At 43.2% G+C, this 14,529-nt stretch overlaps 1 protein-coding gene across 1 annotated transcript in view; it reads right to left on the minus strand.

Annotated features, from left to right (window-relative positions):
* Window positions 1-14,529, minus strand: part of COQ5 (coenzyme Q5, methyltransferase) — a 55,037-nt gene that overhangs the window by 8,774 nt on the left and 31,734 nt on the right. The window contains exon 5 of the mRNA XM_075320567.1: window positions 742-830. Coding sequence (XP_075176682.1) covers window positions 742-830 — 89 coding nt within the window. The remainder of the gene's footprint in view (window positions 1-741; window positions 831-14,529) is intronic.

Genomic DNA, 14,529 nt, shown 5'->3' on the forward strand with positions numbered 1-14,529 from the left:
ATTTCAATGGTAATGGTAATAATAATAATAATAATAATAATGCACTACCAAGAACAAGAATCGTCCATGAAATGGTTGAATAGCGATAATAACATCGTGTACTGTGCCCACACAGACCGATAATCTGAAAAATATTCATGTTCAACATTCAAATCCCATACGCGATATTGTTTCTTTTGAATACATGATTTCAGAAAGTATCGTATAAGATTTCGTTGATACTGTACAAAGAAAGTGTAGTCGAATTAGGGAAGGAAACATTTTTTGATAGAACACAAATATGTACTTGTGTCAGCGCTCCAACATCCACTGTACTTACTGCCTTGGGACACCATCAGCCCTATTAATACTACTCCTTATCACCAGGCTAATCAATGAATAAGCAGTCTCCATTTTAGGTTACACAATTTTTGAACGTTGAACAAGAGTGGTTTTGTTTTCCAAAACTATTTCATACGCGATGAACAAGCTTTTTTTTGGAGACATTTACATCACTCAATTATTGTGAACGGTGGCTCTTTACCGTTAAAATCTGATAGATTATCGCCCAGTGTAAATGCAGCTTCACTAAACCAGCTTCAATTGTGTGGATAGTGATTCTCAAATTAAAATAATGAAGATTACTATTATTCTAGTGCACATAAATTTATGGGCCAGCTTGAAAAGTCGGTTTCTATAGCTTTCTAGTATTAATAATAATAATAATAATAATTATAATTATAATAAAAATACATGAATTACCGGGCTAGTATTGGATTGTTAACTTGGCTGAATTCCAGACATAAAAATCTTCCCCCTGGTTTCAAAACACGGTAAGCTTCTTCAAGAGCCTTTAGAAATAAAATAATAAGAACACATTAGACATGACGTCTCAACATACTCTCCTTCATGCTCACAAATCCTCACCCACACCAGCACACTCCCATCTATCCCATATTCCGAAATCTACAGGCCATTGACCCTCATACACTTACAGACTCTCTACACTCATTACTGCTCTCCATCTCCTCATTTTCCTGTCCTGATCAGGCTGTAAATCACTAGAATGACACTCTCAGAAGCACCCTAGACCAAGTAGGGCCCCTCACCCTGAGAACCTCTAAACAGAGTAAAACAGCCCTGGCTCTCATTGAAAACTCAATTTCTACAGCGATACTCTAGGAGTGTTGAACGCCTATGGAGGAAAACGCGCACACCAGAAAACTTTATCCACCATAAATTTATGTTAAGAACCTATAAGTCTGCCCTTCACCTCGCCAAACAGACCTACTTCACCACCCTGATCTCCTCACTTTCCAACAATCCAAAGAAACTCTTTGACACCTTTCACTCCCTCCTCAGTCTTAGGGGTACTTTTGCACGCTGCGACATCGCTAGCCGATGCAAATGATGCCGAGCGCGATAGTACCCGACCCAGACGCACATGCGATATCTTGTGATAGCTGCCGTAGTGAACATTATCGCTACGGCAGCTTCACACGCACTTACCTGCCCTGCGACGTCGCTCTGGCCGGCGACCCACCTCCTTCTTAAGGGGGCGGGTCGTGCGGCGTCACAGCGACGTCACATGGCAGGCGGCCAATAGAAGCGGAGGGGCAGAGATGAGTGGGACGTAAACATCCCGCCCACCTCCTTCCTTCCGTATAGCCGGTGGAGGCAGGTAAGGAGATGTTCCTCGCTCCTGCGGCTTCACACACAGCGATGTGTGTTGCCGCAGGAACGAGGAACAACATCGTATCTCTTATTGGGGCGACATTATGAAAATGGTCGACGCTACACAGATCACAGATTTACAACGCTTTTGCGATTGTTTATCGGCGCATCTAGGCTTTACATGTTGTGACGTCGTTACCAGCGCCGGATGTGCGTCACTTTCGATTTGACCCCGACGATATCGCAGTAGCGATGTCGCAACATGCAAAGTACCCCTTAAAGTGGAGCCCCCTATCATAGACCTTTATGCTGATGATCTGGACTCCTATTTCACAGAGAAAATAGAAAACATTCGTCAGGAAATCGTCTCAAAGCCACCAAGGGTCGTGATTCCCATACCTAGCCACATCCCGTCTGGCTCACTCTCCACATTTGACTCAGTCACAGAAGAAGTTTCCAGGCTTCTCTTTTCTTCTTGTGCTACCAGTTGCACTACTGACCCCTTTTCCCTCACACCTACTTCAGTCTCTCTCCTGTCATCGCTGCTCACCAATCGCTCTCCTCTGGTATCTTTCCCTCCTCCTTCAAACACTCTATCATTACTCCATTATTAAAAAAAACAAACAAACAAAAAAAAAAAACCTGTTCTTTTGACCCATCCTGCATAAATAACTAGACTGGTTTCCAATCTCCTCGTCATCTCTAAACTCTTGGAGCGCCTCGTCTACTCCCATCTCACCCGTTACCTCTCCACTCACTCTCTTCTAGATCCATTATAGTCTGGCTTCCGCCCCCTATATTCTACAGAAACTGCTCTTGTCAAAGTGATCAATGACCGTCTGACAGCAAACGTACTGGTGACTACTCTCTGCTTATTCTTCTTGACCTCTATGCAGCTTTCGATACTGTTGACCACCATCTCTTACTCGCTATGCTCCACTCAATCGGCTTAAAGGACACTGTGCTCTCCTGGGTCTCTTCCAGACCACTCTTTCAGTGTATCATTTGAGGGTTCCACATCTTCTTCTCTTCCTCTCACTGTTGGGGTTCCTCCAAGTATAGTCCTTTACCCTCTTCTAACTACACTTCCCCAACTGGACAATCAACAAATTTGGCTTCCAGTAACATCTTTATGCTGATGACACAGAACTATACATTTCATCCCCTGACTTGACCCGCGCTGTACTAAAGAACAACAGTCACTGCCTGTCTGCAGTTTCAAACATCATGTCTGCTCTCTATCTGAAACTTACCATTTCCAAAACTGAACTTCTTCTTCTACCTCCATCTACTAACCTCCCTAAACCTGACATATCCCTCTCTGTGTGCAGAACCACAATAACATCTCTGGGTGTTATGCTTGACACCGATCTTTCCTTCACCTCCTATATACAATCTCTAGCCTGCTTTTGTCGCCTACACCTAAAGAACATCTCTAGAATCTGCCCCGCTCTCAAAATGGAAAACACAAAAACCCTCACTGTGGCCCTGATCCATTCTGCCTTGGTTACTGTAATTCTCTATTAATTGGCCTTCCCCTCACTAGACTTTCCCCTCTCCAGTCCATCCTTAATGCTGCAGCCAGGGTCATCCAATCTGGCTAATCGTTATTCAAACGCTTCCACACTGTGCCAGTCATTGCACTGGCTGCCAGTACATTATAGGATCCAATTTAAATTGCTTGTTCTCACCCACAAAACTCTTCACAATATGACACCCGCCTACATTTCAACCCTCATCTCTGTCTATCACCCTACCCGTTTTCTACGCTCTGTAAACGACATTCGACTAACATCCACACTAATCCGAACCTCCCACTCCCGACTCCAAGACTTCTTCTGAGCTGCACCAATCCTCTGGAATGGTCTATCCCAAGAAACCAGGATGACCCACAACTTGCACAGCTTCTGATGCTTCTTAAAAACACATCTTTTTAGGGTAGCCTATCACCTTCCCTAATCAAACTCAATTCATATATATCCCCTCCACTATTTCTCAGAACATAATTCACCCTCAAAGTGCACCGCACCCAAAAAGCATTACAAAGACTGGCGGATGACTGGTTCATGGAGCCTTTTATCTATCCCCATTTCTTCAAGATGGCTGGACAGTCGTTGTAAATAAACACTTGAACCTTGTGTAACCCCCCACCTCACTCCATTGTAAATTTTATGCTCTTACGAGCAGGGTTGTCTATTTTTTGCTTTAATTATTTTATCTTCTAAAACTGTTACTTATGTTTGTTTGTATATGAACCTCTGAATTTTAAAGTGCTGTTTGAACATGTTGGCGCTATAGAAAGGAATGGAAGGCCTCCCATATGATGAGAGGTTGAAAAAGTTAGATTTGTTTAGCTTAGGCTACATCCACACTTCCGTTGTTTTGCATCAGTCACAATCTGTCGCCTTGAGGAATTACGGTATCCTACAAAATATTTTGCAGGAATCAGTTTCTTCCCCATAGACGTCTAATAGCGGCGGATTGTGACTGATGGCCCCATCACGCTGTCCCAAGCACAAACGGATCATGATGGATCCGTCAAAAAACGGACGCACAGCAGATGTAACGGACGCGACGGATCAGTTTTTTTCCATAGGATTCCAGTTTACGGAGTCCTGTGAGATAACACATCCGTTGCGTCAGTTGACAACTAAAAATCGACGTATCCGTCGTTGCGTCGTAACGACGGATTTAAAACAACATAAGTGTGAATGCAGCCTTAGAAAAAAAAAAAAAGACGACTTAGACGAGATCTCATTTATATGTATAAATACATGTGTAGTCCATATAAAAGGACTGGCACATGACTTATTCCTTCCAAAGACAATACTAAGGACCAGGGGGAACTCACTGCAAGTGGAAGAAAAGCGATTCCAGCAGCTAAATAGGAAAGGGTTCTTTACAGTTAGAGCAGTCATACTGTGGAATGGTAGATACTATAATAGCTTTTAAAAAAGGCCTGGATGATTTCCTCAGTACAGACAACATTGTTGGTTATAAATGACTAAAGGCTGCTTTACACGCTACGATTTCATATCACAAGAGGTAGTACTAGCAGATACTATGACAGCTTTTAAAAAAGGGCTGGATGATTTCCTCAGTACACACAACATTGTCAGTTATAAGTTACTTAGTGACACAATGTAGAACTGGTGGAGGAAGGTTGAACTAGATGGACCTAGGTCTTTTTTCAACTTATGTAACTATGTAAGACCAGCGATGCTCATTGAACCCAACCTCCCCACAGGTGAGTCTAATAATAAAAGGTGTTTTTTTACACCGATATTCCTGGGCACATGTATACAGTATTGTAGAATGTATATAAGAGCTCACTGCTGGTGGCAGCAGCTTATGGGAAAAACCTGGTGACAGGTTCCCTTTAACCCCTTTACTCCCAGACAATTTTCCGTTTTTGTTTTGTTTCCCTTCTTCCGAGAGCCGTACCTTTTTTATTTTTCCGTCAATCTTGCCATATAAGGGTTTATTTTTTGCGGGACGAGTTGTACTTTTAAATAAAAACATAAGTTTTACCATATAGTGTACTGGAAACCGGTAACAAAATTCCAAGTGCGAAAAAATTGCAAAAAAGTGTGACTGCATGATTGTTTTTGGGATATTTTATTCACCATGTTCACTATATGGTATGGTAAAACTGATGTGTTGATGTGATGTCTCAGGTCGGTATAAGTTTGTAAATAGCAAACATGTATAGGTTTACTTTTATCTAAGGGGTTAAAAAAAATTCACAAGTTTATCCAAAAAAATGGTGCACTTATTGCGCCATTTTCCGTGAGCCGTAGCAATCTCATTTTTCGGGATCTGAGGCTTAGTGGCTGCTTATTTTTTGCATCTAGAGCTGACATTTTTTAACAATACCATTTTTGTGCAGATGCTACATTTTGATCGCCTGTTGTTGCATCTTGCACAAAATATGTGGCGACCAAAAAACGTGATTTTGCCGTTTGGATTTTTTGTTGCTACGCTGTTTACCAATCAGAATATTTGATTTTATATTTTGATAGATCGGGCATTTCTGAATAGGGTGATACCAAATGTGTGTATTTTTTTAACCCTTTAATTTTCAATGGGGCGAATGGGGGGGTGATTTGAACTTTGAGGGTTTTTTTATTTATTTTTTTTAAATCTTTTTTTTTTTTAAATTTTACTAGTCCCCCTAGGGGACTATAAGGATCAGCAGTCTGATTGCTTATTCCTTTCTGTAGATCACAGCTGAGATCTGCAGAAACGCTGCTTTAAGCCTGCTTTACACCATACGATCCAGCATACGATATCGTATGCGATCGTACCCGCCCCCATCGTATGTGTGGCATGTTCAGTTTGTTGAACGTGTCACACAAACGAATAACCACCGTCACACGTACTTACCCGTCCATACGACCTCGATGTGGGCGGCAAACATCCACTTCCTGGAGTGGGAGGGACGTTCGGCGTCACATCGACGTCACGCGTCAGCCGGCCAATAGAAGCGGAGGGGCGGAGATGAGCGGGACGTAAACATCCCGCCCACCTTCTTCCTTTCGCATTGTGGGCCGGGAGCCGCGGGACGTAGGTAAGATCTGTTCATCGTTCCCTGGGTGTCACACACTGCGATGTGTGCTACCCCCGGGTACAATGAACAACCTGACGTTCAATTTTTAGGAATTGAACGACGTGCATGCGATGAACATTTTACCGTTCAATCGCAATCACACGTAGCTGTTACATGCTACAATGTATCTTATGATGCCGGATGTGCATCACTTACGACGTGACCCCGCCGACACATCGGAAGATATATTGTAGCGTGTAAAGCGGCGTTTACTCTCACACACGGCGCTCTGCCGGGTATAAGAGGAAGTGACTCATAATAGCTACAGGAGACATCACATGACCCTGTGCTACCATGACAACCATCGGATCCCCGTGATCACGTCACGTGACTTCCGATGGCGCTGGGTAAGTGAATGTTTACCACGGCGCACTGTTTCATCTCACGGTCACATTTTGATAGCGAGATGAAAGGGGTTAACAGGCATAAAAGGAACAAAGATCCACTCATGCCTGATGGCCGCACATGTCAGCTGTTCAAAGCAGCTGACATGTGCAAGGATCGCTGGCGGCAGTAGCCGGTGGGGATTAACCTGACACGATCCATGACGTACCTAGTACGTCATGTGTCGTGAAGAGGTTAAATTTAAAGAAAAACTATACCTGTTTGGCATCTATGTATACATACTGACCTTGAGAATCACACTGCCAGGACAGTTTTACTATACAGTCAATATGACAGAAAAAAACAAAACAAAGAATTGTGTAATTGGACTTTTTTTTTGCAATTTCATTGCATTTGGAATTTTTGCCCATTTTCCAGTACACTATATGGTAAAATGAATGGTGTCATTCAAACGTACATGGCTTTATTGATGGAAAAATAAAAAAAAAATGTTATGGCTCTTGGAAGAAAAGAAAAAAACAAAAGCGGAAAAATGGAAAATGGGCATGGCGTGAAAGGGATAAGGGTGGGCGATATTTTGACTTTTTTCTTTATAAGCTTTGTATGTGGAAAATTCAATAAATATCTAACTGGAAAAAAAAACAAAACCTTAAAGGGGTTGTCCCACAAAGAAACTGCATTTAAATGAATAGATCTTGGAATAATAATAATGATAATGTTACACAATTTAAATTTTTTTCCCCCGCATTTTTCGCTTTATAAGACGCACCGGATTATAAGACGCACCCCAAACTTAGACATAAAAAATGGTAAAAAAAAGAAAAATGGGGTCAGTCTTATACTCCGGTGTTCTCTTACCGGAGGGGGGCAGCAGTGGTGGTGAAGCGGGGTGACAGGAAGCAGAGGTTGTGCTGGCAGGCACGGCGGGTAAGTGGCAGCGGGGTCCGTGTTGGCAGGTGCGGTGGCGTCCGTGGTGGCAGGTGCGGTGGCGTCCAGGATGGCAGGCGCCGCGTGGTCTGTGGTGGCAGGAGCCACGGGGTCCGTGGTGGCGTAAGCAGCAGCAGCGGCGGGTGAGTCGTGCAGCAGACCGGTGCAGTGAGTGTGCCAGTGGTGTCCGCGGTCCCGGTTCAAATGATGGCGCCTGGAGCGGCGCATGTGCAGATGGAGCTCTCATCCAAGGGCTCCATCTGCGCACGCGCCCGCTCCCAGCGCCATCATTTGAAACTAGGACCGCGGACAAACTGGGTAACTTGCTGCACAGCCGCCCGCCCCGCAAGCACAGAGTGGCAGCCAGCAGGCTGCCCGCCCACCCCGAGTGCAAGCAGCCAGGTTCATGTGCTTGCGTGCGGGCGGCAGCCGGCTGCCGCCCGCACACAGGCACCCGGCTGCCGCCCGCAACACAGGCACCCGGCTGCCGCCCGCAACACAGGCACCCGGCTGCCGCCCGCAACACAGGCACCCGGCTGCCGCCCGCAACACAGGCACCCGGCTGCCGCCCGCACGCTGCACCCGACTGCCGCCCGCACGCAGCCACGGGTACCCGGCTGCCACCGCACGCAAGCACAGGTACCCGGCCGCTTGCACGCAGCCACAGGCACCCGGCCACCTGATCGCCGCACAGAAAGGACCCCCAGGTACCGCTATATTCGGATTATAAGACACCCCCCCCATTTTCCTCCCAAATTTTTGGGAGGAAAAGTGCGTCTTATAAAGCGAAAAATACAGTAAATGTTCCTGTGCTGAAATAATCTTATATATGTGTCCCTGCTGTGTACTGTGTAATGGCCGTATCTGACCGTACAGGTGCTTGGTCTGATCATACCACAGCTCCTGGGCAGGGGAGGAAACAAAAATATATACAGATAGCACAGCATGGAATCACAGCTGATTCTGTGAGGTAGCACATTACCCTGCCTAATTTAGCACAAAAAATAGCATTTCTGCCACATCTTCAATCCCAATCCCCTGAGCTCATCAAAAATAAAGTCAGCGGAAGCTGAAGCTTCTACCTCACTAACTTAATTTATGAAGAGCTCAAGGGATAAGAGATGTGGCAGAATCCCTCACTCTTGTGACAAATCAGGCAGGGTAATATGTTACCTCACAGAAACCTGGTGCTGGAAGCCACTAACTCATCTGTATAATCACAAAGTCATCCTACCCTGGCCAGGAGCTGTGGTAAGTGCCAACCATGTTCCTGCATGGTCAGATTATCCCAGCACAGGAACATTTTTTAACACATTAAATTGTGGAACTTATTATTGTTATTTCAAGACCTATTGATTAAAATGTATGCTGTTTGTTAGACATTCCTTTTAACCAGGGCTGTGGAGTCGGAGTCGGAGTCGTGGAGTCGGAGTCGGAGCTCATTTTGGTGGAGTCGGAGTCGGAGTCGGTATAAAATGCACCGACTCCGACTCCTAAAATATATAATAAATTGGGGACAGGAGTGCAATGCAGAATGTGCTGAATATTTTACTAAATAATAACATTTAGTATAATGCTTATATTTAAGTGAAAAATTTATTGTAGTACAATGTGAACATCAGACATTTAATTGTTTTTATGATACAATAATCAAGATATTTGGATAGAACATAAAATATTTATTGGAATACAACTTTAGAACACAAAAAACTAATAAATTGTAAATATGTAATATATATATATATATATATATATATATATATATATATATATATATATATATATATATATATATATATATATATATATATATATACACACACACAGTGTATATACACACACAAGATATATATGTAATCTACTGTATATTACATAGTGTATTACATATTTACAATTTATTACAGTTTTTTGTGTTCTAAAGTTGTATTCCAATAAATATATTTTATGTTCTATCCAAATATCTTGATTATCGTATCATAAAAATTATTAAATGTCTGATGTTCACATACACATATTCATGTACTACAATAAATTTTTCACCTAACTAAGCAATATATGTAGGAGTCGGAGTCGGAGCCGGAGTCGGAGTCGGAGTCGGAGTCGGTGCAAGAGAATTTGAGGAGTCGGAGTCTGAGTCGGAGTCGAAGGTTTGGCTTACCGACTCCACAGCCCTGCTTTTAACCTCTACACAAGATTTAACACACGTCATAGGGGAGCGCCATTTTTAGCGCTTAACAGCGAGGTAGTGAAATGATCGCCGGTGGGTTGCCATGACAGCAGGGGTCTATAGCCTGTGGCTGGGCTTCAAAGGAGACTGATTTTTTCATTATGTGCAGCAAAGCTGTGGCCCTGCTGTACATAGCACAAGCGATCAGTCACCTAAGAGAACTATTAAAAACAGTAAAAAAAAACAAACAAAATTGTTTTAAGAAATATGAATCCCCCCCCAAAAAAAAACCCCCATAAAAGTGCAAATCACTTCCCTTTTGCTACATTAAAAATAAAGATAACAAAAAAATATTTATATGTTTGGTATTGCCATAATCGTACTGATGAGGACAGTCTAATTGCAAGGTCAAAATTTGGTTTGTGTCTACATTTTCTGAGATCTATAACTTTTTTATTTTTCAATAAATGGAGGCAGATGTTTTTTGTGCACTGAGCTTAACATTTTTATAGATACCATTTGGCATACATACAGTGCTGGCCAAAAGTATTGGCACCCCTGCAATTCTGTCAGATAATACTCAGTTTCTTCTTGAAAATGATTGCCATCACAAATATTCTTTGGTATTATTATCTTCATTAAATATGTCTTCAATGAAAGAAAAAAAAAATTGTCATAAAGCCAAATTGGATATAATTCCACACCAAACATAAAAAAGGGGGTGGACAAAAGTTTTGGCACTGTTTGAAAAATCATGTGATGCTTCTCTAATTTGTGTAATTAACAGCACCTGTAACTTACCTGTGGCACCTAACAGGTGTTGGCAATAACTAAATCACACTTGCAGCCAGTTGACATGGATTAAAGTTGACTCAGCCTCTGTCCTGTGTCCTTGTGTGTACCACATTGAGCATGGAGAAAAGAAAGAAGACCAAAGAACTGTCTGAGGACTTGAGAATCCAAATTGTGAGGAAGCATGAGCAATCTCAAGGCTACAAGTCCATCTCCAAAGACCTGAATGTTCCTGTGTCTACGGTGCGCAGTGTCATCAAGAAGTTTAAAGCCCATGGCACTGTGGCTAACCTCCCTAGATGTGGAAGGAAAAGAAAAATTGACGAGAGATTTCAACGCAAGATTGTGAGGATGGTGGATAAAGAATCTCGACTAACATCCAAACAAGTTCAAGCTGCCCTGCAGTCCGAGGGTACAACAGTGTCAACCCGTACTATCCATCAGTGTCTGAATGAAAAGGGACTGTATGGTAGGATACCTAGGAAGACCCCACTTCTTACCCAGAGACATAAAAAAGCCAGGCTGGAGATTGCCAAAACGTGCCTGAGAAAGCCTAAAACGTTTTGGAAGTATGTTCTCTGGTCAGATGAGACAAAAGTAGAGCTTTTTGGGAAAAGCCATCAACAGAGTTTACAGGAAAAAAAAAAAAGAGGCATTCAAAGAAAAGAGCGCGGCCATTACAGTCAAACATGGCGGAGGTTCCCTGATGTTTTGGGGTTGCTTTGCTGCCTCTGGCACTGGACTGCTTGACCGTGTGCATGGCATTATGAAGTCTGAAGACTACCAACACATTTTGCAGCATAATGTAGGGCCCAGTGTGAGAAAGCTGGGTCTTCCTCAGAGGTCATGGGTCTTCCAGCAGGACAATCACCCAAAACACACTTCAAAAAGCACTAAAAAATGGTTTGTTAGAAAGCACAGGAGACTACTAAAGTGTCCAGCAATGAGTCCAGACCTGAATCCCATAGAACACCTGTGGAGAGATCTCAAAATGGCAGTTTGGAGAAGGCACCCTTCAAATCTCAGGGACCTGGAGCAGTTTGCCAAAGAAGAATGGTCTAAAATTCCAGCAGAGCATTGTAAGAAACTCATTGATGGTTACCGGAAGCGGTTGTTCGCAGTTATTTTGGCTAAAGGTTGTGCAACCAAGTATTAGGCTAAGGGTGCCAATACTTTTGTCTGGCACATTTTTGGAGTTTTGTGTGAAATGATCAATGATTTGATTTTTTGTTTCATTCTCTTTTGTGTTTTTTCATTGCAAGCAAAACAAATGAAGATAATAATACCTAAGAATTTGTGATTGCAATCATTTTCAAGGAGAAACTGAGAATTATCTGACAAAATTGCAGGGGTGCCAATACTTTTGGCCAGCACTGTACAATAACAGGGAAAAAAAAGACATTTTTTTCCTTCAATTTTTTTTTTCCAATTGATGGTTCATGTATGGTAAAATAATTTTATATATTGATAGATCAGACTTTTACGGATGTGGAATAAAAAATGTTTACCATTGAATTAATTATTATTATTATTATTATTAAAATGTGTATATAAAAGGAGTAGGGTGATTTAAACTTTCCATATTTCTTGTTTTTAATATTTTTAACAACTTTTTTTTGTATTTTTACTCTATTTCTTTAGTGCCTTAGGGAAATTTAATCTGCAATTACATGATCGTTTATGCCATTTACTGCAATAGTACAGTAGTCCAGAATATAGCTAAATTTCATTTCTCCTATGAAGCCCAGCCTAAGGCTCTGTGCGCATTGGGAAATGAAATTTCCTTGCGTAAATTCCGCATTCTCTCAAAGATTACCGCACCCGCGGTAAAAAAAAACGCAGGAAACCGCACCCGAAAACCGCATGCGGTTTGCCGTGGTTTGCTGCGGTTTTACCGCGGTATTGTTCGCGGTATTGCCGCGGTTTTGCCGCGTGCGGGTTGGGATGTGCTTTATTGCATTCAATGCAATAAAGGACATTGAAGAAAAAAAAAAAAAAATACATTTAATTCTGATAGTAGATAGACAGAAGAATAGATAGAGGGATAGATAGATAGACAGACAGACAGCTAGATAGAGGGATAGATAGAGGACAGATCGCTGCATTTCCCACGGTCGGCAGGGAGTTCACATTACCGGCCGTGGGAAATGACCGGTAATTACCTCTGCTGTCTGCTGCATTCAGCCTGTGTCTGTGACAGTCGCGGCTGGATGGAAGCAGCGCAGGACGTCGGACCTGTGGATTACGCCGGAGCTTTGTTTGGGGGGGGTTAATAAAATGGTGAACGAGGCTTGTTGGTTTTATTTAAAATAAAGGATTTTTCGGTGTCTGTGTTTTTTTCACTTTACTTACGGGTTGATCATGTCAGCTGTCACATAGACGCTGCCATGATCAAGCCTGGGGTTAATGGCGGTGGTCCCCCATCACCATTAACCCCTTGTATTACCTTGCCACCACTGCTACACGGTGGCAAGAAGAGCCGAGGACACTCCCGGTGCTGCCGCATATTGCATGCGACAGTGCCGGGGCAGCTGCGGCTGATATTCTCGGCTGCGGGAGGTGGGAGTGAGGCGGGGGACATTACCCCTGCCCCTCTCCCTCCCCAGCCTGAGAATACCGGGCCGCCGCTGTGTGTTTACCTCGGCTGGAAGGTAAATATGCAGCGGAGCCCACGTTCTTTTTTTTCTATATTTCCGTTTTCTTTCTATGTGTGTTCTATGTGTCTGTGTCTATGTGTTCTATGTCTGTGATGTGTTCTATGTCTGTGATGTGTTCTATGTCTGTGATGTGTTCTATGTCTGTGATGTGTTCTATGTCTGTGATGTGTTTGTGTTTACTCTCTGCACGGCTTCCTCTTCCTGTAATGACATCACTTCCCTGCAAAACCGCAGACAGGCGATGTACATTACCGGAGGTAAACCGCGAAATACCGCAGGGAATAACGCAGGAAAACGCAGTGAACCACACAGAATTTGCTGCCTGCGTTATTCCCTGCGGGATTTCATGATTAACATTGGAGTCAATGGAGTGAAATCCCGCAGCGATGTGCGGAAAAGAAGTGACATGCACTTGTTTTTGCTGCGGGATTCCCGCAGCAAAACATGCAGCTGTCAAATTCCGCCCAGTGCGCACAGGATTTTTTTTCTCCATAGGATTTGCTGGTGATTCACTGCAGAGATGTTATGAACATTTTCTGCAGCGAAACATGCAGCAAATCCGCGGCAAAATCCGGTAAGTGCGCACATAGCCTAAAGGCCCCATCACACACAGAGATAAATCTTTGGCAGATCTGTGGTTGCAGTGAAATCATGGACATATTGTTCCATTTGTACACAGCCACAAACCTGGCACTGATTGTTCACAATTTCACTGCAACCACAGATCTGCCAAAGATCTGCCACAGATTTATGTGTGTGTGACAGGGCCTTATGAATGGATGAAGATATTGCCCCTTTTTTATCATTGTTACCTGCCATTACCTACAAGAAGGCACGTTACATCCCCCAAAAAAACATGGCTTTGTAGCAACAATAAGGGTTGTTTTAGATGCAGTGGGTGTGTGGCCTGTGGTTCTATCAAATCAGGAAAACAGTTCATCTCAGCTCATGCAACCAAAGATCTGCCGCAGATTTATCTGTGTGTGTGACAGGGCCTTTAGACAGGGCTTTATAGGAGGACTAAAATGGTAGCCATGGGGAATGGCAAAAGAACCCTGGATGCCATAGGTAGAGATGAGCGAACCGGTCGCGGTTCGGCTCGAGTTCGGTTCGCCGAACGGAGGTCTCGTTCGAGTTTGGTTCGGCGAACCACTCGAACCGCATATGAAACAATGGGAGGCAATCACAAACACATAAAAACACCTAGAAAACACCCTCAAAGGTGTCCAAAAAGTGACAAACAACTCACAACACAAACACATAGGAAAGTGACAAGGACATATACTGATGCGAAAACAAAAAAGTTGGACAAGGAAAAAGAGGAGGAGACACAGATATAGGCATGGCACGCCCTTCTAAAATCATGTAAAACACCGCAA

Source organism: Anomaloglossus baeobatrachus, chromosome 1 (assembly GCF_048569485.1).
Source record: "Anomaloglossus baeobatrachus isolate aAnoBae1 chromosome 1, aAnoBae1.hap1, whole genome shotgun sequence".
In the NCBI taxonomy this organism is placed as follows: Eukaryota; Metazoa; Chordata; class Amphibia; order Anura; family Aromobatidae; genus Anomaloglossus; species Anomaloglossus baeobatrachus.